The sequence below is a fragment of the Cornus florida genome, unplaced genomic scaffold (genome assembly GCF_030987335.1).
Source record: "Cornus florida cultivar Cherokee Brave unplaced genomic scaffold, ASM3098733v1 CherokeeBrave_3.0.0_Hap2_Chr07, whole genome shotgun sequence".
Taxonomy (NCBI): domain Eukaryota; kingdom Viridiplantae; phylum Streptophyta; class Magnoliopsida; order Cornales; family Cornaceae; genus Cornus; species Cornus florida.
In genome coordinates this window covers 58,644,296-58,669,518 of record NW_026775577.1, presented here as the reverse complement: position 1 = coordinate 58,669,518, position 25,223 = coordinate 58,644,296, and the positions used below count along the sequence as shown (strand labels likewise).

Here is a 25,223-nt window from a genome sequence, read left to right as displayed (position 1 = left end):
TTTAAATGAATGGGTTGAAAGAATCCCATAATCAAATTTTGTGTTATGTAGAGAGATAGTTGTAACTAGTATAATTTTCTTACTAAAAATCAAGCATAAGCACAATTTTTTTTAGAAAGTGAAAAGGGGAATAAAATTGAAATTGCATATAGTTTTCTCAACAAAGCAAAATTTTTAAATTTTTTTTATTTTTTATGCTAAACAAACTCTTAAACAGTTTAAAAATTTTCCTTTGTCTTTTTCCATCTAAGCAAACTAAGCCAGAGTAACAAAGTGAAGTTTGCAAGAAAACAAATATAGATGAATTCAAAAATACAAAAAGATGTGAGAGAATAAAAAATAGGAGATGGACTGAGATATACTGTGGGTGTTTGGGATTGTTTCTCTATTATTGAAAAGTACTTTCATTTCAAAAAATTGTGGTGCAATGGGTTTGGTAGAAAAAAAACAAGGCTGATAGGTGGTAGAGTTTACGTCAAAGAAGTGCGTTTAAGTGAAGGTAGGAATCGTAGCTTTTAAAATTGCCGTTATGGTAGAGGTTCATTTTTAGGTAACTAATTTTTTTTAGACAATTTAACCTCTTTATATTTTTTGTAAATATAATTTTGCCCCTGCTGCAAACAAATAGCAAACAATATACTCTGTTTTACTCTTCAGCCGCCTTCCAACTTAGATACAAATTAATCACCATTAAAACATGTTTTACTCATTTATATTTTAGTACTCAATACAAATTCAATATTATAAACAAAATATGTGATATTTAAAAAAATAAAAAATAAATTATTGAACTCAATGGAATTTTATAATATTTAATAGGGAAAATTCCGCCCTAGTCTTACTTTTCAATCCTAAAGACAAAGAAGTCCTAAAAAAAAAAAATTTATAGATCAAATAAGTGATACTTTATATAAATATTTCCAATAAAGTTCTAAATTAAATATAATCCCTATTTTACACTTTCCATAAATATAATCCCTAGTTCCCTACTTTAACCAAATTTAATAGGGCGGGTGATTCCTCTGTTGCACCAAGATCTCTCCAGGAATACCGTGGGTGGAGATATTCCGACCAAATAGGCCAGTTTCAGAACATCGAGTTTTGGTTCTTTTGTTAGTGTTAATAGATTTCTGATTTTAATAATTTTTTTAACTTCTTATGATTTTCAATTTTAAAATTTTTTCAAAAGGAATATTTTTCTTTGAATTACAGATTCTTTGAACTTCTCAAAATAAAATCATATTATGAATGAATGATTAGTTGAAGATAAATATATAAAACCGTTCATAGAGGGTGCTATCATGAACTTACAAATTATTTAATCTATTTATAATTTAATCCCATATATAGTATTTGAAAGTATAAAGAATTTCCCCTTCTTATAGAGAGAGAACTTCTTCACTCCAATTGCCTTTTTCCCTCTCGATTCCCCTTATTTATAGACGGTTACAACCTCCTTTGACCTGGGCCTTATCCACTTCCCTTTGCCTGGACTCAACTTCCCTCATTTTAACATGGGCTTCTGAAATGACTAGATGGACCTGGGGCCCATCCGGCGCGAACTTGCTCTATCCCGTTTGTCCACACCCGACCCGTCCTATACAATGTGGATCACACCAAACCTGGGTCATTTTGGTGTCCTCATCTGCCCCCAATAATCTCTTTCCTCGTTAATGAGGGTGAGATTATTGAAAGGACACGATCTTGGTCTGACGGCTTAGAGCAATGACTCGAGGAATCGAACGGCTGGCACAAGAACCCAAGTTTCGAGATCTGCAGCGCCACTTTTTGCTTTGACCTTTTGAGTTCCATGTCGCTTTTACTTCTCCTCTTTATAAATTCTGATCTCTCAACCTTCACCCTTCCTCTTACCACTCGCTTCTATTCTCTGTTGCTTTCCTGCACATTCCGGCGATCCTTTTTAATTTCTTCGGCAAGTTCTTCCGGCAAGTCCTTCCTTTTCGATTTTTAGCTACTGTGCCGTTGCTGAGTTCATCACAAACTTTCAAGGTTAGTTTTTTTTTTTTTTTTAAACCTCTCCTTAAGAGACGCCTTTACTGCCTAGGACTCTTCCCCTTTTTTATGGCTTCCCCTAACCTGAACGCCATTCGATCCAAGAATTATATTCCTCGCGACATTTCTCTCAGAGTCTACCCAACACACTTAGACGAGAGATCTGGCGAAGGTCTTCTTCCTGGGGAAGTTTTATTCTCCGCCGTTCACTTGAACGTCATTAGGTTCCCCGTACACCCGTTCTTTTGCTATGCTTTCAACAAATTGGAGCTCTGCCCCCTACAAGTTAACCCAAACTTTCTTAGGGTAATTTCAGTCCTCCTACTCTTGAATCATGATAGGGGTCTCAATCTTAACATTATTGACCTTCTCCTCTGCTATCGGATTAACAAGATTTCACAAAACGACTTGTACTATCACTTCTTTCCTATTGACAAACGGTCGATCTGCACTGATAAAAGCTCATTTAAAAAAGGTTGGAGGCAGAATTTAATCGTGGTTGGTGGGAATTGGCGGACTTCGCTCGGCCATTCCTTCCCTATCCTTTCTTCCTTTGGAGCATGTTCTGTCTCTGGCTACAAAAAGCTAAAAACACATCCTACCGAATGCCACTGTGAAAGTTGTCTTCCCCGTTTTTGCACTTTTCTTTGTAGATGCCTTCAAATTCCCCATGATGAACTAGTTTATAGCGTCTGCAGGGCTAGGCTAGATACCTTGCAAGAAAGTGTGCTGAACGATGTCCCTTTAGCTACTGATTTGCTTACATCTGATAATCTCTTTGACATCTCTCTTTTAGGGTCTACAATGGAGAATATTCAGATCCCATCGTTCAGTAAGAGGAGGCGTCCTGCTCCCACCCCTCCTAACGCTCCTGCCATCATTTCATCATCCACACCTGTTTCCACATCATCTCTCCTTGCTGTCTTTGCCCCAGAGCAAGTTGCGGTTGCCCCAGCTGTGATTCAAGTCTCAAACCATTCTGTTGATGCGCCCTCTGAGCTCACCCATGCTGAGAACCCTGTTGTGGGCCATACTGCTGAAGTCCGTCCTGCTGCCCCCATCATTATGCCATTAAACATCTCGTCCGACACTTCCTCAGAGAGCACTCAGGATGCTGGAAATTCTGAGGACAATGGGGGGCCAGCTAATGCTGTTCTGTCAAAAAAGAGTTTAGGAAAAGGCCAATGCCTGAGGGCGGTTATGATCAGAGTGATATCCCACCGACCCGAAGGATTAGGACGGCTTCCTTCAGGGTTACTGAACCATCGCCCCCTGCCCGGTTCTTCATTCCTGAAGGCGAGTCGGCCAGAACCTCTGGTCCAATTCCATCCGTTCTTCTATGGCGACCTTTGCTCAGTCGTGAAGATGGATCAACCATTGGCCCCACTGACTCAATATACAAGGACCCCCTCACCTCATTTGCTTTCTACAAGGGTTTCTGAACCCCCAAAGACCTTGAAATCCAGAACAAGCTATCCTTTGGTGAGATGTTCCAACGGTTCCCGACCGCTGCTATGGAGGTGACTCTTCTTCTACTGAAATGTGTTCCTTTTCTGTTATGATTCCTTAGTAGTTAGTCTGACCTGAATTTCTTTTTCTTCATGCAGACTCTATTCGGGATGTTCACCTTTCAAAAAATAATTGAAACTCTGAACAAAAAGCTTAAATCCCTCTCTGTGGGCCTTAAAAGGTCTGTTGAAGCAGAGAATCTTCTTGAGGCTAGAGGGAGTCTAAGCTTAGGGAGTCAGAGAAGGGAGTTGCTGACCTAAAGGCAGAGAGAGACAGTCTGGCAAACGAGAGGGATTCTCTCAGAGTTGAACGGGATTCCCTGAAGACCGAACGAGATTCTCTTCATGATGAGGTTGACATCTTGAAAACTGAGAAGAGTGTGGCTCTGACAGAAAGGGACTCTCTCAAAGCTGAAAAGGGAAACCTTCAGCGCTCAATCATTGTTGAACGGTTGTCGCGTGCGAACTCCCAGGAAAAACTTCTAAACAAACGGTCTTCCCTGATGAACATGATCGGCAGAGTCGAAGGGGGTATGAGAGCTCTCCTTGCTCGCTTTACCAGGACCAGTGCCATCTGGTATGCTGAAGGGTACAGAGACGGTTTTGTTGACCGTTCTCCCCCTGAAGGTGAATCAAGTTCTTGTGCTGGTCCTGATGAACTAGATGCTTCTCTGGACATTCACCCCCCAAACAATTATCAAAATCCACTATGCGACCCTGCTGAGAATATTTTTATGGAATGCATAGAGGTCGCATCTTCAGGAATTGTCCCACCATTTCATCCCCTGAACATTCTTCCCCTTTCTACCATCGTGCCCTCTTCCTCAGTTGCTGCCGACAGACCTATGCCTGCCGAGGGGGTGATTCATCTCGACTCCCCTTCTAAGGATGATAGGGCAGATGAGAATGGAGAAGATCTCAATGGTCCAGAGGAAGATGGTGGCGAGAATGACAAGTTACAGCCTGGAGAAGATCAGAACTGACACCCAATAGCAGTTTTTTTTTTTTTTTTCTTAAAATCTGCATGTATGGTACTACGTACCTTGGGGCCTTTTTGGTTATGAATGATAATGCTTTTGCTCAGCATCACTTTCCTCCTTTGAGTTTTCTATTTTCAGCTTTGTAGTGTATTTTCACAAGTGCTTAACGTTCGGCCATGTCACCATTCTGTCCTTTTCTTACTCATTTGTGAGCAAGTGTTTGGCGTTCGGCTTGAAGTGCCAGCTGCCACTAACTTGCTGAATGCCTGGCGCTCAGCTTGAACGCCACTTGCCACTTGGCTTTTCTTTTTTTTTTGAGCAAGTGTTTGGCATTCGGCTTGAAGTGCCAGCTGCCACTAACTTACTGAATGCCTGGCGCTCGACTTGAACGCCTCTTGCCACTTGGCTTCTTTTTTTTTTGAGCAAGTATTTGGCGTTCGGCTTAAAGTACCAGCTGCCACTAACTTGCTGAATGCCTGGCGCTCGGCTTGAACGCCTCTTTCCACTTGGCTTTTTTCATTTTTTTAAGCAAGTGTTTGGCATTCGGCTTGAAGTGCCAGCTGCCACTAACTTGCTGAATGCCTGGCGCTCGGCTTGAACGCCTCTTGCCACTTGGCTTTTTTCATTTTTTTGAGCAAGTGTTTGGCGTTCGGCTTGAAGTGCCAGCTGCCACTAACTTGCTGAATGCCTGGCGCCCGGCTTGAACGCCTCTTGCCACTTGGCTTTCTTTTTATTTTTTGAGCAAGTGTTTGGCGTTCGGCTTGAAGTACAAGCTGCCACTAACTTGCTGAATGGGAAGAGTGTAAATTTTTAACAAAGAAGAGACTTTTTATAAAGCATGGAAATTTCGTACACTTGCAAGCATGCAATTTAGAGCGTACATATTGCTTGAAATTAAACTCTACTTTTACTGGTAGTACCTTTTAAGAGATGTAGCATTCCATGGCTTATTGACCACCCTTCCTGTCATAGTTTCTAGGACGTATGCCCCCTTCCCTATGACCTCTACTATTCTGTACGGACCTTCACATGGGGAGAACATCTTTGTGGCTATTCCCACCTTCCTTTTCAGAACCAGATCGCCAAGAGTGAAACCCCTGTGCCTCACCTTCTTGTTATGGCTATTCACAAGCGTCTATTGATAAGAGGCAAGCCTCACTGCAGCCGCATCCCTTTTTTCTTCCAACAAATCAAGATTGAACCTCAGCATTCTATCATTCTGCTCTTGATCCCACGCCAAGCTCCTTACACTTAGAACCAACTGCTCGACTGGTATCACCGCCTCGGTGTCATAGGCCATAGCGAATGGGCTCTCTCCAGTTGGCCGTCTTGGGGTTGTTCTGTAAGCCCACAAGACGTTCGGTAGCTCATCTAACCATTTGCCGTTTTCATTCTCCAGTTTTTTCTTAATACAAGCAAATATTGTCCTGTTTGTGATTTCGGCTTGACCATTAGCCTGGGGATGATTGACTGCTGCTAACTTCTGATTGATTCCATATTCTTCCAGCAACTCTCTCACTTGCTTGCTATCGAGGTTGGTTCCATTGTCCATCATGATTGACTTTGGTATGCCAAAACGACAGATAATATTATTCCAGATGAAGCGTCTTACTTGAGTTTAGGTGACACTAGGGTACGGCTCTGCTTCTACCCATTTGGTGAAGTAATCAGTAGCTAGCAGAACGTACTTATTCTGTGATCTTGCAGTCGGCAAAGGGCCAACCACGTCCATCCCCCACTGTGCGAAAGGCCATGGGGTGGCCATTACGTGCAGGTCTTTAGGTGGTTGATGTATCAATGACCCGAACCTCTGGCATTTATCGCATCTTGTAGAGAATTTTTCTGCATCTCGTGCTATGTTTGGCCAGAAGTACCCCTGTGTCATTGCTTTGTGTGCTAAAGATCTTCCTCCGGAATGATTTCCGCATACTCCCTCGTGAATGGTTCGCATAATCTGTCTAGCTTCTGCAGGGGTAGCACACTTCAAATATGGACCCGAGAAGGAGCGTCTATACAACTGATCATGCACAATGGCGTACTTTGCTACGCTGGACCTAATTTTTCTTGCCTCATCCTTACGCTCGGGGAGTGTACCATTATGTATGTAAGCCATGATTGGATCAATCCAGCTCGGCTCATATGGTATAACATTAACATGCTGAGTGCTCGGATTAGGCAGCTCTTCAAAAATGGAAAGTTGGATTAGTATGTCGACCGGGATGACCCTAGCTAAAGTATCTCCAGAACTGGATGCACTACAAGCCAAGCGGTCGGCATCTTCGTTATACTCTCTCGGCAATTGGATAAACCTGATCTGATCAAAGGCTTTCGCCTCACGTAGAACCGCAGTTCGGTATGCTTCCATGGTCTTATCCTTGGCCCTATAGTCCCCATTGACTTGTCGAATGACTAGTTGTGAATCACTATAAGCAATCAGATTCTTGATCTTTCGTTCTTTAGCCAACTTCATCCCAGCTATCAATGCCTCGTATTCTGCCTCATTGTTGGTTGCGTTGAACTCTAGTCTTATCGCTTGGCTCAGCGTAGTTCCTTCAGGTGTTTGCAATTGAATTCCAATCCCGGCCCCCATTTGATTCGAGGAGCCGTCCACGAAGAGCTTCCACCAGTTAAGTAGGAAATCCGCCACCGTATCTTCAGCATCACAGTTAAGTAGGAAATCCGCCACCGCTTGACCTTTGATTGCCGTCCTGGGCTCGTACGCGATATCAAATGAACTCAATTCAATGGCCCACTTGGTCATTCTCCCCGACAGGTCCGGTTTGTGCAGGATCATTCTCAAAAGGAAAGTTGTTAAAACGACGATTGGATGGGATTCAAAATAATGTCTAAGCTTCCTTTTTGCGTTGACCAGCGACAAGATCATTTGTTCGGCCCTAGAGTACCTTCTCTCCGGTTCAGGCATTATCTTGCTAACATAAAACACCGGGAACTGCTTGCCCTCTTTGCAACGGATCAGAACGGCATTGGTTGCTATACTGGACACCCCGAGATATAGAAAGAGTTTCTCATTCGGTTCTGGAGCAAACAGAACCGAAGGACTACGCATGTACTCCTTCAGGCTGGTTAGCGCCTGCCATTGCTCATCCCCCCAGGTTTGTCTTCCGTGCCCTCGAATTATATCAAAGAAAGGTTTACAGCGGTCTGAAAGCTTGGAAATAAATCGGCTCAGTGCGGCTATCCGGCCTGTGAGTGCCTGCACCTCTTTAATTGTCTTTGGCTCTGCATTTCTGATCAAGGCTTCTGCCTGCGCTGGGCTGACCTCAATTCCTCTATGATTGACCACATGTCCCAGGAATTGACCGGAGCTTACGCCGAATGAGCATTTGGCCAGATTAAGCTTCATCCCATACTGGCGCAACACACCGAACACATCTTGCAGGTGCGCTAAATGATCGCTCTTCTTCTTACTCTTGACCACCATATCATCAATATAAGCCTCGACAGTGCTACCCATTTGGCCCTTAAAAATCTTGCTGATCAGCCTCTGATAAGTAGCTCCAGCGTTTTTTAATTCGAATGGCATGACTTTGTAGCAATAAGTCCCTCGTTCAGTAACAAATGAAGTTTTCTCTTCATCAACTAGGTCCATAGGAATTTGATTATAACCGGAATAAGCCTCCAGGAAGGTTAACCGCTCATATTCTGTGGTGGCATCTACCATTTGATCAATCCTGGGCAATGGGAAATTATCCTTTGGGCAGGCTTTATTCAGGTTAGTGAAGTCGATGCATACTCTCCATTTCCCATTCTTCTTCTGCACTACAACAACGTTAGAGAGCCAGGCCGGGTACTGAACTTCTCTGATGAATCCGGCTTCAAGCAGCCGATCAACCTCCTCAGCTATAATCTAATTTCGTTCTGGAGCAAATCTCCTTTGCTTTTGCTTCACTGGCTTTGCATTCGGATCCACATTGAGGGAATGACAAGATACAGCAGGATTTATCCCTAGCATATCTGAATGGCTCCATGCGAATATATCCGCATTCCGAATCAAGAAATTAGTCAACTCTAGTCTTTCTTCTTCAGTGAGTCTAGTTCCCACCCTTGTTGTTCAGTCTGGTTTCTCATGATCAATCTTCACTTCATGAAGGGGTTCTATGGTCAGAACTGGTGGCTCCTCCTCCCCATCCTTACTGGGAGGAGGGTTCTGTAATTGCTATTTTGGACTGGCTGAACGGATGGGATTTTTGCCTTTTCCAGCAGATTTCAAAGTTACTGAATAACATTTTTTAGCCGCAACCTGGTCCCTGTGTATATCTATCACCTTGGTCCCATCCGGACCCAAACATCGCATCACTTGATGTAAGGTTGACGGAACGCCCTGAATTCTGTGAATCCATCCTCTGCCCATCAAGAGGTTGTATGATGGATGAATTTCCACTACCACAAAACTTTCAGTCAAAACCCGCTCAGCAGCTTGTACTATCAATTCCACCATTCCAATGGGTTCCACTCGCTTCCCATCAAATTCGAGCAACGGATTTCCTGTGGGTTTGAGTTTTTCGGGTTCGATCTCCAGTCGATCGAACGTCACCCTGGGCATGACATTCGCACTACTTCCTGGATCAATCAGGACTCTTCGAACCAGGCACTCTGTAATCGTCAGACTGACGACTAGTGGATCTTCATGAGGAATCTGAATGCGTAGCAGGTCCATTTTATCAAACTTTATCGATGTGGACGCGTTCTACTGGTGCAAAGCATGCACACTACCAATTCTTCTTTTCAGCTGGGTCTGGCGTAACCTCGTTCTGAGCAACTCCTCTGACTCCGTCATTTGTTCAGGCCGGCCATGAATTACGTTTATAATCCGGACGGGCTGAGAGTTGTGTTGGTTCGGCCTCTGGTTCCGCTTGATTTGTTCAGTCGGGCGGTTATGCTCTTGCGCCGGACCTTGAACATAGCTTGCAAATTCCCCCTTTGCGATTAGCATCTCTACCTGCCTCCTTAGGTTCCTGCATTTGTTAGTCTAATGCCCAAAATCACTATGGAAAGCACAATGTTTAGTCTAATCCCTCTGTTCAAGAGGTTGCCTGATTGGCAGAGGAGGACGAAACTTATCTTTGTTCTCCTGGTATAGCCTTGCTAAGGTGACTCTGAGTGGAGTGACTGATTCCTCCTCCCTAGGCCTCTTCTCCGCCTTCCATAAGGGGTGACGTTGCGATTGAGCTTGTTTCTGCCGGATCTTGGCTTTGGACTTCTCCTCTGTCGAAATAATTGACGTCTTCCTTGAATTAGCTGCTTCTTCCTCCTCAAGGCGAACAAAACCGTCAGCTCTCTCGTTCAGCTCGTCCATTGTCTTTGGCGTATTAACCACCAAGCTGGTGTGGAACGGCGTCCCCCGGTTCATTGCGAGTTTAAATGCTTGGACTGCTGTTGACAGGTGACACTCCATTACCATGCTTTTAACGAGGTTGAACCGGGTGAGAAAAGCTTGGAGCCGCTCATCCTCATGCTGCTTCATTGTGAAAAGGCTCGATACATCCTTAGCCGGACGCTTATTCCCGTAGTACTGGCTTATGAACTTATCGCATAAGTCCTAGAAACTGGCGATTGAGCCTTAAGCCAGATTCTTGAACCAATTAAGAGCTGGTCCAGCCAAGCTCGTAGGGAAACACTTGCACATCAAAGGATCATTATTAGTATTCAAAGCCATTTTCAACTGAATATGGTATATGTGATCGACCGGATCGGTTGTTCCGTTAAACAGAATGAAGATCGGCATGGAAAACTTTTTCGGATTCGGCGCGTTCATAATTTCATCAGTGAACGGCGATGCGACCGTCCTTGCTGAAGAACACAATGCTTCGTTTTCTTTTGAAAATCGTGACGGAAATCCCCGATCGACAGATCTCCTTTCTGAGCTATGGTAATCAACTGTCGCTAATAAAGGTCGGTATGGCGGATCGAACGACCTGTCCTCCGTAAATTCACTCCGCCATGGTGACGCAATCCCATGTTCATATGCCGGTGCTTCCTCCCTCATAATCCATTTGTGATGCGGTTCCAGACGAACAGATCCTTCTCGATCCTCTACTCGGCCGACATTCGGAGGCAGATTACCGATTATACCTTCATCACGACGTGGACCACCACGATTGATATCTTCTGGATCACCTTGACGATCAGCTTCGGACGGTAAAGCTCCCTCTCCTTCAGGAGGCGGCCTCGAAATTGCAGGAGCCTCACGATGCTCTATTCCAGCTTGTAGCTCTGCATTTTCTTTCCTCAGAGCATTGATCATGTTCATTAGCTTATCGAGCTTTGTCTGCTAGCCGTTCTCCAAAGAATTCGAGTTCGCCTCTCCGATCATCATTCCAGATCGGAGCAAAGTCATCAACTGTAGGCTTCTTGACCAAATCAGAGTTCCGCTAACGCGCGCACACCAGATCTGAACTTACACTTGCCGAATTCAGTCCACTACTGGCCGGATTCAGTAATCACAACCGCGCAGTTCACCGGATCAAGCACGGATCTGATCTGCTTGGATCGGACGCCAATTTTCCGAAATCAACCGGAGCCTGGACTCGTCAAGACAGATCGTATTATTACTAATGTTGATTCAGCTTTCACAGATTAATCGTCTTCCTCGCAGAATGCGTTGAATCGATCCGATCCGGAATGATATCAATCAATCCTTCCTGTTCTTCCCACAGACGGCGCCAATTGAAAGTACAAAGAATTTCCCCTTCTTACAAAGAGAGAACATCTTCACTCCAATTGCCTTTTTCCCTCTCGATTCCCCTTATTTATAGACGGTTACAACCTCCTTTGGCCTGGGCCTTATCCGCTTCCCTTTGCCTAGACTCAACTTCCCTCATTTTAATATGGGCTTCTGAAATGACTTGATGGACCTGGGCCCATCCGGCGCGAACTTGCTCCATCCGTTTGTCCACACCCGACCCGTCCTATGCAATGTGGATCACACCAAACCCGGGTCATTTTGGTGTCCTCAGTATTATCATTAGTTTTTTTTATTTTATCGATATTTCAACTATGTTCAATCCGATATATAAGATTATCATTGGTTTTTTTTATTGCTAACAGTTTCATAGCTGAATGCACAGAGATCAAGCCTCTACAACACCCTGCAACACTATAAGCTACCAGAGACTGCCTCACTTCAAATGACCCAAAAAAATAATAATAATAATAAAATTTGCTCTCACCGGACCGAAACACACCATGAAATACAAGTTACAACCATGTGAATTAAGTTCTATACAAAGAAAATATTTAAATATAAATTTCAAAACTTATCCGATTATTCTCAATTTGATACACGCGAAGGAACTTGTTAAGGAACTCATGAATACCAAGTTAGAAACTTAATCAAGCTCATAGAACAATTGAATAGATTTTAATTAATTCTTTTAATTAAAATCTCTAGATTTTGAAACTCATCAAAATGCTCTCAAATTAAAGTATGGTATAAAATATGCCAAGACTTGATTTAATAGCATGATACAAGTAATTTTCATGCAAGTTACAACCATGATAATTAAACCTTCATACAAGAAAAATAATAAATGAAAGGTTTCAAAACCTAATCAAATATTCCCGATTTAATATATGTGAAAATATATGGCATGCACATCAATAATATCAAGTCAGAAATCTATATCAAGTCAGAAATCCATATCAATTCAGAAATCTAATGGAGTGAATAGTACACTTGGAATAAATTAATTAATCAAATTAATTAATCATCTCTAGATTTTAAAACACCTCCGATTACTCTCAAATTCACCTATGTTAAAGAGTATGCTAAGGCATAATATAATATGATATTAGATAATGATTTCAAGCTAGATAAGGCCACATGAATTAAATTTTCTTTCAACAAAAATATTAAATAAAAACTTTAATACTTGTCCAAATACTCTCAATTTTAATATATGTTAATGAACATATCAAGGGGTAATTTAATGTCATGTCACATGTTTAAACTAAGCTATAACCAACCGAGAAAATCAAATCTCACACAAGAAAAATAAATAATAAAATTTATGGATTTAATACAAAGACATGTAAATGAGTTGTATAAGCATCAATAGCATGCAATACATCAAGAATATAAACTATAACATCCCTTACCTCAATTTGAGATGAAAATCTCAACTCCCCACCGAAAGAAAAGTGTTCTGAATCCGACGATACTGCAGGGTTATGTCGGGGACAATGAGAGGAACAACTTTAACCTTTGAGGTACCATAAAAATCCAAACCCGAACACAAAAATGGTCAAAAATGGATAAAAGGTAAAGCACGAAGAGGCCTACGATAAACGTTAAGGCGGAAGACTTTTTACAAAGGAAATCAAGTGGAGAAGAAGAAAGAGTGGTGGCAGCCCCTTGGGCTCCCATGGCTGCCGGCCAAGAGGAAGAAGAAGGGCTGAAATGTTGTCTTTAGAAATTAGGGCAACCTATTTATAGAAATTCCAAAAAGTGCCCCGAAAGGGCCACGCCAGGTCTGGAAAAGTGGAATTTTAGCAAACGCGCTCAAATGGCAAAACTCCATGAACAAGAAAGAACCAAAATGAGAAAATATGAATAACGGAAGAAACAACATCAAAAACTGAGTTCCGAGCAAAAAGATATGCCCCAAACAAGTTTAGCAACAACCAGGGTCAGAAATCCCTAAAACTGGGGAAAACGACCAAGAGGAAATTCTAAGAGTTCACGAGTTGACGAAAAGTGAAAATGAATTCCGTAAGAGAATTCAGGATCAAAACGAGATATTTTGCAATAACTTTCATTAATTGCACAATAGCCCCTACAAAAAGGGTTAACTGTACTAAGACCTAGAATGAAAATATCTTCCAAAAATATTTTCTTAAAAACCCCTAAAATAAAATATCTTCGAAAAATATTTATGAAAAACACTCCAAGAAAAGAAAAAGATTTTGAAGAATTGTGCATCAATGCCCCTATGGACACCGAGAGCAACCAGAATACTTTTTTACAAAAGTAAAGATACGTATTTTGTGGAAACCACATAGAATGAAGATATGTGAAGTCAAAAATCAACTCCGAGCACGAAAAGTGAGGTTGTGCCAAAAAGTGACAAACGGAGAAAAGACAAAATAGAGAAAATGACGAAAAGTGAATAGTGTCTAAAAAGTGAAAATGTGGAAATGATTCGGTCCTTAAAGAAAGTTGTCAATCCAAACGAAAGAGTCTCAGAAACAATTTCCAAGCACTCGAGACGAGACGCAATCACGAGAAACAAAACTCGGAAAAGAAAATTAAACGAAAAAAATTTATCCATAAAATTTGAAAAAAAAAAAAAAAAAAAAAAAAAAGGGAGAAAAATGACTGGGTCATTACATGTAATACCCTTAATTTTAAAAAGGATATTCCTGGTATCTAATGGTATTTAATTTATTATTTAAGTGCATTTTATTTGATTATGTGTCATTTTTTTTTATTAGGTGCTTAATTATTTCTTTTGTGGTGATTTAATTTATTTAAATGATATTTATTTTTAGTTATTTGATTGGAATTACTTGTTAGTATTTTAATTATTTAATTGGCATTAATGGTTTAAGTGTAATTGGTTTAATTATTCTATGTGTGTCTTATTTGGTTTAATTGGGTTTACTAATTATTATTTTGTTCAATTAGATTATTTGTTAAGTATTTAATGGTGAATAGGGTAATTAGGTAAATACATCTAACTAGGGTTTTAATTACAGTATAAATTAGGGTTTTATATTATAGCCGTCGTAGGTTTGTACGTTAATTGGATGGGCCGGTTAGGATTGTGAGTTGGACTTAAATGAACCTAGGGTTTAGGAAAACTCTATAAGTATAAGGTAGACGTCTGTGTAGGGTTTTTTTAAACAAAACACACGTTTTGTGGAAGTGGAAAAGGAAAAACGCAGTTTTTCACATTCTGTCAAGGTTTGATCAAAGCTCCGATCCCGCTTCGTCCGTGGTCCGATCGAGCTGAATTTTGGAGGAGAGGTTCACGACTCAGTGACGCACAATCTGAACGGTGAAGATCATAGTTTGACCTTGGGAACAGTGATTCGTACTCGTGAGCAGTAATTGGGTCGCACAGGTTTTTTTCCATTCTGCCCAGATTTCATCAAACATCCGATCCCGCTTTGTCCGTGGTCCGATCGAGCTGAATTTTGGAGGAGAGTTCATGACTCAGTGATGCACAATCTGTACGGTGTAGATCAGAGTTTGACCTCGGGAACAGTGTTTCGTACCCGTGAACAGTATCCGGGTTTTGGAACTCGCCGGGATTTTTTTTAAGAAGACGACGTTGAAACTTTGAACAAAAGTTTCTGAGACCGGCCTGTAGTCCAGTGAGAGTCCTTTAGTGTGACTATATATATATATTTACGGACTATTAGCTATTGTTGAATTGTTTAGGATGTACATGCGTATCGGGCCTCTGTTTGGATTGTAGTAGTATAGAACTTGCGCGTGGGCCTGACCCACTTCTATTTTTCAGGTATACGACAGTTCCAGGCTTAGACGTGTTCGTGCTGAGCAGAGGTCTCTATTCACTCTTCCGACGATGTAGGGCTCTCTCTATAGTTTTATTTCTGGACGTTTATTACAGTTGTTCTATCTTCCGTTTGGATGTTTAATAGGGGTTCACTAGAGATGGATTCCCAAGTTGTAAACTGATGGAGTTTTGGAGTTTGGGTTTGATGGATTTTAATAATTATAATATTTTGCGGATTCTATTTTTAGTTCTTTCCAGCTTTAATTTCATTTCTTAATTTATTTTGTATTCCGTGTTCATTATAAAATATTAATTGTTTGATATTCCCTCGGGTTTGGGCCTGGGCCTGATCAACCCGTGTCTCGGATCCGAGGGGTATATAGAGTTTTCCTAAACCCTAGGTTCATTTAAGTCCAACTCACAATCCTAACCGGCCCATCCAATTAACGTAGAAACTTACGACCGCTATAATATAAAACCCTAATTTATACTGTAATTAAAACCCTAGTTAGATGTATTTACCTAATTACCCTATTCACCATTAAATACTTAACAAATAATCTAATTGAACAAAATAATAATTAGTAAACCCAATTAAACCAAATAAGACACACATAAAATAAGACACACATAGAATAATTAAACCAATTACACTTAAACCATTAATGCCAATTAAATAATTAAAACACTAACAAGTAATTCCAATCAAATAACTACAAATAAATATCATTTAAATAAATTAAATCACCACAAAAGAAATAATTAAGCACCTAATAAAAAAAATAATGACACATAATCAAATAAAATGCACTTAAATAATAAATTAAATACCATTAAATACCAGGAATATCCTTTTTAAAATTAGGGGTATTACATTCATCCCCCCTAACAAAAGGAATTCCGTCCTCGGAATTCACTCTTACCTTCTTCCAATATTTCAGGAAACCGTGAGCGAATGACATCCTCTCATTCCCAAGTGGACTCAGACTCACTGTGATGACTCCACTGAACACGAACCAAAGGAATAACCTTATTACGAAGAATCTGATCTCGTCGGTCGACAATACGACACGGTGACTCTAAATAAGTTGCATCCGGCTGCAACGCAATCTCCCCAACATCGATATGCTGATACCGATCCTCATCTCGAAGAAATTTCCGCAACATGGAAACATGAAACACGTTGTGGACGTGATCCAAAGTATCCGGAAGTGCCAACCGATAAGCAACAGCTCCAATGCGATCCATAATCATGAATGGACCAACAAATCGCGGTGACAACTTCCCTTTCTTCCCAAAGCGCATAACACCCTTCATAGGAGACACTTTGAGTAGAACCTGATCCCCAACCTGAAACTCCAAAGCCCGAGTACGACGATCAGCATAGCTCTTCTGCCTACTTTGGGCAGTACGCATGCGATCTCAAATAAGAGCAATCTTTTCAGAGGTATCCTTGATGAACTCAGGACCTAAGAATCGATTTTCTCCAACCTCCATCCAACAAACAGGTGACCGACACGGTCGACCGTACAATGCCTCAAATGGTGCCATACCAATAGTCTTCTGGAAACTATTGTTATAAGCAAACTCCACAAGTGGCAAATATTCCTCCCAGTGGCCCTTGAAATCCAGAACACACGACCGAAGCATATCTTCCATAATCTGATTCACCCTCTCAGTCTGTCCGTCAGTCTGAGGATGATAAGCAGTATTAAGGTGTAACTCCGTACCTAAAGCCTGCTGAAAACTCTTCCAAAATCCAGATACAAAGCTCGAATCCCTGTCCGATATAATAGACAATGGAATGCCATGTAGCTTCACAATCTCTGAAATGTAAAGCCTCGCCAACTGCTCCGAAGTGTAGTCAGTGCAAATAAGCAAGAAATGAGCTGACTTGGTCAACCTATCCACAATGACCCATATAGAATTATGCCCCTTGAAAGAATTTGGCAACCCTTCCATAAAATCCATAGATATGCTCTCCCATTTCCACTCCGAAATTGGTAGTGGCTGTAGAGCTCCTGGCGGCCTCTGATGATCAATCTTAACCATCTGACAAGTACTACATTGAGAAACAAAAAGAGCAATGTCCCTCTTCATACCTGCCCACCAAAACTGCCGCTTCATATCTTGATACATCTTATCGCCTCTTGGATGAACAGAGAACTCAGAGTGATGAGTCTCAGTCATCACATCCTTCCTCAAATTATCAGCAGAAGGTACCACTAACCGTCCCTTGTACCTTAAACCTCCATCAGCCCCAACATAGTAGAATGGAACCTCTCCGGAAGCTATCTCTGTGACCTTGTCGACACACTGCTGATCGGTGAGTTGTGCTTGTAAAACCTTGCGAATGATAGAAGGTGTAACCACCATGCAAGCCATAAAAGCATCCGATAACTCATCCACACTCTTTAAAGCATTCCACTCAGTAGTGAATAGAGCAAAAAGACTACCAATAGGTCGGCGACTGAGGGCATCCGCCACTACTTTCACTTTCCCTAGATGGTACTGTATAGAAAAATGATAGTCTTTTACAAACTCCAACCACCTGCGTTGTCTCATATTTAGCTCCCGCTGAGTGAACAAGTACTGCAGACTCTTGTGATCACTGAATAATCTGAAGGACTCACCCAATAGATAATGCCTCCCAATATGCAAGGCAAAGACCACTGCTGCCAACTCCAAATCATGTGTTGGATAATTAAGCTCATGAGGCTTAAGTTTCCGAGATCCATAAGAAATCGGTCGCTCCTCCTGCATCAATACACATCCAAGACCCTGCAATGAAGCATCCGTGTAAACAAGATACTCTATCCTGCTCTGCGGAGTAGCCAGAACCGGTGCAAAAATCAGCTTCCTTTTCAGCTCATCAAAAGCTCGCTGACAGTGTTCATCCCACACGAACTGTACACCCTTCTTGGTCAGATGAGTGAGTGGTCCTGCTATCTTGGAGAACCCTTGGATGAATCTCCTGTAATATCCTGCCAGACCGAGAAAACTCCGAATCTCAGTAGGTGATATAGGCTGTCCCCACTCAACCACCGCTGAAACCTTGGCCGGACCCACTGCTATCCCCTTTTCTGACACCACGTGACCCAGAAATTTCACCTCCCACTGCTAAAATTCACACTTCTCGAACTTGGCATATAACTGGTGCTCACGAAGCGTCTGCAAGATTATGCGAAGATGTCTAGCATGATCGTCCTCCGACCGAGAATAGATCAAGATGTCATCAATAAAGACAATAACAAATTGATCCAAATAAGCCCGGAAGACTCTATTCATTAAGTCCATGAATACTGCAGGTGCATTAGTCGTCCCAAACGGCATAACTCGAAACTCATAAGAACCATATCGCATGAGAAATGCTGTCTTAGGAACATCCTGCTCCCTGACCCTCAGCTGATGATACCCAGAACGCAGATCAATTTTAGAGAAATATGTGGCTCCCTTTAACTGATCAAACAAGTCATCAATCCTGGGCAAAGGATACTTGTTACGAATCGTAACCTTGTTTAACTCCCTGTAATCTATACACAGACGAAGCGAACCATCATTCTTCTTTACAAACAGAACCGGTGCTCCCCAAGGTGATGTACTCCTACGAATAAAACCCTGGCTGAGTAACTGCTGAATCTGATCCCTCAGCTCTCTCATCTCTACCGGTGCCATCCTATAGGGTGCCCTAGCAATAGGCGCAGTGACTGGAGCTAAGTCTATCACAAAATCGGTCTCACGACTAGGTGGCAACCCTGGAATCTCCTTAAATACATCCCGGAAATCCTGTACAATCGGTATGTTATCCAATGACACAGTAATCCCCTCCTCATTTTCCTCCTCCACATGGAACAAATAGGTGCTACCGCCCCCTTTAGAACGTGGCATAGCTACTACATACATATCCTGACCAGGTATGGTAAAAATAATAGATCTATCAAAACAAACAACTTGGGCATGGTAGTGAGACAACCAATCCATCCCAAGTATCACATCATAAGTGTGCATGTCCAGGACCAATAGATTGGCTAGAAATCTGAGTCTGCCAATATCTAGTGTCACAGGCCCATCACTCTCATGTATAATAGCTGTATCACCCAATGGTGTAGAAATACCCTGAGGTCTAGTGCATACCCTCGTCCTCATCCCAGACAAAACAACAAAAGTCCTAGCTACAAATGAGTGTGTAGCACCCGTATCAAATAAAACACGTCCATGCAAACCATGAATAAGAAACTTACCCTCAATAGTCTGAGGTGCCTGAACATCCTGTGGCATGGGGTTATACACCCTGCTATAGTGCAACTGCTGTGGTGTCTGTCCCTGAGTCTGCGGCGGTGCCGGTAAAGCCAGATGTGTCTGTCCCTGAATCCGTGGAACCTGTGGAGCTGGTAGAGGCACTGGCGCCCTCTGTCCCTGCTGCACATACTGTCTCTGTCCCTATCCTTGTCCTGCTTTAGGACACTGCCTGGTGGTATGACCATACTCTCCACAAGTGTAACAACTACCATGGAAAGTACCAAATGGCCTCCTCTGTCGGTTAGCCTGTGGCTGACCCTGTCCTGCCTGTGGTTCCCCATTCTGTTGCCTCTGAATAGGTGCCCCATTCCGGTGAGCATCTGAACCACCTTTGTGCTTCTTCCAAGGCTGTTGTCCTTGGAACTTGCCTTTGTCATTCTGCCGGTGACCATTGCCATTCCCCTTTTCAGCTGACTGATTAGTAGAGTCTTTATCTCCCCGCTTCTCACCACAAGCCTGTCTGATGTCCACAGTCAACTGATACTGTTGTAGAGCGGCGTCTACCACCTGAGCAAAAGTAGTATAGGCTGGACTACCTATAATAGCTCTCTTGATAGACCACATCAGTCCCTTAACAAAACTGTTGTGCTTCTTCTCCTCTGTATCCACCTCCTCCGGTGCAAAGAGAGACAAGCGTGTGAACTGTTGCTCATACTCCGCCACTGTCATGTTTCCCTGCTGCAGACTTAGAAACTCGGTCTTCATAGCTGCCCTGACTGCATAGTGAAAATATTTCTCATCAAAGTGAGCACTGAACTCATCATAAGACAATGTCATCTTCTCCTCTGAGGTGGTAACTGACTCACACCACTGTAGTGCATCCCCGACTAGCTTGAAAGTAGCAAGCATCTGCTTCTGAACCTCCGTGCACTGAACCAAACGAAGATGACGCTCAATGTCCTGTTTCCACTAGTGAGCTGCTCTCGCATCGGTTGAGCCTGAGAACACAGGTGGACTCCCCTTTATGAAAGAGCTCCTAGCCTTTCCCCAAGAATACGTCTAAACCATTGGTGCTGGTACAGGTGCCGGCTGTACCTGAGGCTGATTCCGAAGTGCAGCTGTTACCCCAGCCTCTATAGCCCGAGCAACGAGGTCATTGAGGTGAGGAGGAATCTCTGGATCTCTGACCTGGTCCAGAGTCTGTTGAACATTCTCCTGTTCCTCCTGAAACTGATCCATGTCATCTTGAAACCCAAGCCTTTGCTGCTCTTCCTCCATTTGTTGACGCCGTAAGAGATATTGTTGCCTACGTGCCGTTCTCCTTTCCTTCCTAATTCCTTGCATGTTCTGTCCATTTCTAGCGTTAACCATATCGTCGGAAGAGTGAATAGAGACCTCTACTCAGCACGAACACGTCTAAGCCTAGAACTGTCGTGTACCTCAGAAATAGAAGTGGGTCAGGTTTTAGCTTTTTTTATCATGTATCAAGACTTCTTGTAACTTGACTTCATTAGTGTGTTTAATGAACTAGCACAACTGTCTTAGAATGATTTAATAATCCATGTATTGCTTAGTAAATAATTAAATCATTAATCTTATACTTGTGGTATATTTACATCAATGGATTCCTTGTGGTTTAAATCCTAATTTGTAGTCTATGTAAATGCATACCATGATCTCTTGACATTTCACATGCCATCACAGTTGAGAATTTAGAGCATAACTTGTGTGTTTCCAAAATCTTGGTTGTGCATGAAACGTGGTTAATGCATTACTTATATCTTGATACTATCTTGATTTGCACAACTTGTTGATTTTGGAACTCGGGATATCAATCAAGATTTGACATGGCTAGAACTTGGTTCTAGTACGGGAGATAGAGAGCTCCCTACACTATAGTGCGCACTAGGGGAAGGTACCCATGGGTTAGTAGCCCTAAAGTGATCCCAAGAGTACGGTTTTAATCTGGGCAATATCCGAGTATCTACATTGGTTGATTTCATTCTTTAAATTTCAAGTTGCTATTTCTTAAAGATTTAAAACTTGTCGTGTTAATTGGAATGTTCCAATCTTGTTTAATTGCATAGATATTATGCATTATCCTTGATTCATGTATTATTCTTGTTGTGTTAATTCGAATGTTCCAATCATGTTAATTGCATTGATAATGTGATCTTTGTTTTCAAGTACTCTTCTTGTCGTGTTGTATGGATTATTCCAAACCTTATGCAATTTCATTAATAATGAGAACTCAAATTTGTGAAGCTCCCCGGAGCAGTTTGAACTTTGCAACTCACCGGAATTGTTGGTAAAGAATCTGTTCACTTGAAATATGTATATGTTGAAATTTTGAGTTTTGGCTCTCGGTTTGGTGTAGAGAGATGAAGCTTGGTGTAATTTAAATACCCGTGGATAGGGGAAAATTGTTAAAGTAACGAGTTATCTCATAAGATTGAGATAGGCTCTACAGACTAAGATAAGGATTACAGGTTAAGACAAGGATTACAGATTACGAATAAGGATTAGGCCTACAGATTACCTATAAATAGAGGGGGCTAATCGTCGTTTAAAGGTACGCAATAAATCCTAATTCAATTTCTTAATTTCTCCATAGAGATTATTTCTCACACTGGCTTATTCGTCGGAGCCTACTCCACCGGTAACACACCGGTGTTTGTATTTTTTCTTCTCTTTATTCAGGAAATCAGATCAGATCCAGGTTACGCAGAATCCATCATCAACAGTGTATATGCTGAAATATGTTCACTTGAAATATGTATATGCTAAAAAGGGTAAAATAAGAATTCTAATTAATTTAATACTTGATTGGAAATATTCAGGTAAAGTATGACTTCTTTGTCCTATAAATTTTTTTTAAGACTTTTTTATCTTTAAGGTTGAAAAGTAAGACGATTGTGGAATTTTTCCTATTTAATATTAGAGAATTAGCACATGTATGTTTAGTGCAAGAGTAATATAGTAAAATTAGTAATGAAAATGCTTTAAGCAATATTATTACCAAACAAATTTTAAAGTATTTCAAGTATTAAAAGTGCTTTATACAATGTGTCACCAAACGTATAAGTGCCTCTTACTGACAGCAGTTTTATAACAGCTCTACTAGTAAAAGCGTTTTTAACGTTCTAACAGTAATCCCAAAAGGAAAAAAAATTAAAAATAAAAAATATAAAAAATAAAAAATGGTGAAAAATTAAGAGGAGATGAATTTTTTCTCTTTCCAAAAACTTAAGCTCCTGCCGGCCATCCCCATATGCCTCTCGTAATACATGAATGTATACAAATATTATATGTTGTGCGTGTAATGGCATTATATAGCGAGGAGTCCTTTTTATCTTTTAATTGTTATTCTTGATATTAGGGTCTTTCTTCAAAAACTATAGCACACTGGAAATCTCTTCAATCCAAGGAAGAAAAAGAAGTATGGCAAGTACATTTCTTGAATATACATTAAATTTCAAATTATTGTTTTTTTTAAATTAAAAAAAAAAAAGAAAAAAGAAAAAAGAAAAAAATGCTTGGAAGGTCTTTTTAAGGCCATGGGAAGCTACACAAACAAGGCTCCATCCTACTTGAAGCCTTAGTATTACATAATCTATTTTGGGGTGCTGTGACAGTATTGGACAAATAGACGTGCATGGAATACTGATAGAAGTGTCATGTAGTTTAAATATTTATTTTTTTGTGGTTGGACACGACTGAAACACGGTTCGGACACTTTCAAGAAATGACGAAGTGATTTTGTAATTTTATTTCTTAGAAGTATATGATTCAATGAAATTTATGAGTTGCTCAGAAACTAATATAAAATTTTAAAAACCAAAAACAATAAACATGTAACTCTAAGTTGTAAATTAGCGATTTCATGAGCAAAAACTATATATATATATATATATATATATATATATATTATAATATTATTTTTGACATATATCTGCCATATTCGTATCCTATTAATTTGAGATTTTTCATATTGTCGTATCTATATTATATCGTATTCTTGTCTATATCCATAATTCCTAGATTACCAGCCATCAACAACTTCTTTTCTTGACTTTAACTTGAGCTACACTGCTACATCAACAATGCTAAAGCTCATAAATGAAAACTCACTAAAATTATTTTACTTGAAAAAGAAAAAAAAAAATTCAGCTTCCTAAAAGGAGGTTCAAAAAGCAACATGTTTGTATTATTTTACTTCTCTAGTGTAACCAAACAACTTATTCTTTTTTTTTTTTTTTTTTTAAAGAGTAGTGATACTCATTGAACACTTGCAATGAATTGTCTAACGGAATAATTTTTAATTGGATATTTATACCAAATACAACTAAGTGATGGCTCCACTTCCTTATTTGTCATGTAATTGACCAATTAAAAGAGTATGTCTAGCAATTCATTGCAACTATTTGGTGTGACAATGATTTTCCTTTTTTAAAAGGATTTTTAAAACTTGGAAAGACTTTTTGAGGCCTAGGAAGCTCCACAAACAGCGTGGCAATGATAGAAGGATCCTGTAATTTAAATATTTTATTTTCTAGTTGAACATGACCAAAACACAGTTCAAACAGTTTAAAAAAAAAAAAAAACAAAGTGATTTTGTAGTTACATTTCTTAGAAGTTTGTGATTTAATGAAATTTAAAATATATTATGGTTTACTTAGAAAATAATATAAAATTTTAAAAAACAAAAACAACAAACATACTCTAAGCTCTAAATTAGCAATTTCATGAGAAAAAACTATATATATATATATATATATAATTACATTATATTGTTATTTTTGACGTATCTCTACCATATTTATATCATATTTATTTAAGATTTGTTATATTGTCATATCTGTATCATGCCGTACTTGTGTTTACTGTCTGTATCCATGCTTCCTAGATAACTAGCCAAAGCATTGACAACTTTTTTTGTCGACTTTAACTAGAGCTACTGTTTTCACAAAATTGGGACACTTGGAATGTGCAGGCGTGCCAGAATCTCGAAAGATTCAGAGAGGTCAAAAGAAAAGGAAGATCATTTTCAAATGATTAAGCAATTGTGAGGTTTTGGATTTTCCTTCGATGAAAGGACTCTTAATTAAGACTACAATGCTATCTAATGAATTGAAATGCAATACTGAAAATAAGTGCATAAATGTAAAGGAATTGAAATAACTTGTATTGAAATTACTTGAATTGAAATACAAAGTATTGAATATTGATTGATATCGTTGAGAGAGTTTGAAATATAGTCCTAAGTAAACTATTTATAGGCATTACAAGCCTTACAAGAAGGACCCATGTCCTGTTAAGCAACTGCCTATTTCTTCTCTACAAGACACTTGTCCCATATCTAGCTGCAGAATCCTAACTTCCAAACTCACGAACTGTTAACTTCTTTTATCGCTACCATATGTCCCACATTCTTTTAATTGCTCATCTGAATATATATATATATACACACACACACACCACGTACTTCAAATGCTGCTGCTTCATTCCTTTTCAAAATAGATTTAGTGCATGCAATACCACGATCCCATTATCCCTAGAATTTAGGAACCACCTTCCTTAGCCGTTCCTTGATTTTGAACTCCTTGATAATAGGGACTTCTAAGCTGAGTTGGGTAGTTTATAGCAGTTTTCATACGTGTCCAACTTGTTAGGCCAATCTTTTCCTTGATTATAGGAAGCAAACTATCAAAAAATTCCCATTACCAGCGGCAGAAGTTCAACTTCCAGGCCCACGAACTGCAGTCTCCTTCCATCGATGCCATGTGTCCCACGTCTTTGCCTAATTGTTCGAATATATATATATATATATATATATATATATATATATGTGTATATATATTTATACCACATTTTGCAACAACGGCATCATTCCTTTTAAAATAGGACTTCTCTTAGTGCTTATAGTTCTAACTTTCTGCTTATTTTTAGGAACCAACTTATCCCACCTTCTTTAGCAAGTACTTGGCCCACTTCCCTTG

General features: G+C 40.3%; 1 protein-coding gene across 1 annotated transcript; it reads right to left on the bottom strand.

Moving 5' to 3' along the window:
• Nucleotides 1–6,119: 6,119 nt before the first annotated feature.
• LOC132266252 (uncharacterized) lies at nt 6,120–9,179 on the bottom strand. Its single transcript, XM_059767110.1, has 2 exons — nt 8,714–9,179; nt 6,120–8,362 (listed from the first exon to the last, which is right to left on the bottom strand). Exons 1-2 carry the CDS (start codon nt 9,177–9,179, stop codon nt 6,120–6,122), a joined length of 2,709 nt encoding a protein of 902 aa, XP_059623093.1.
• Between the last annotated feature and the right edge of the window lie 16,044 nt (nt 9,180–25,223).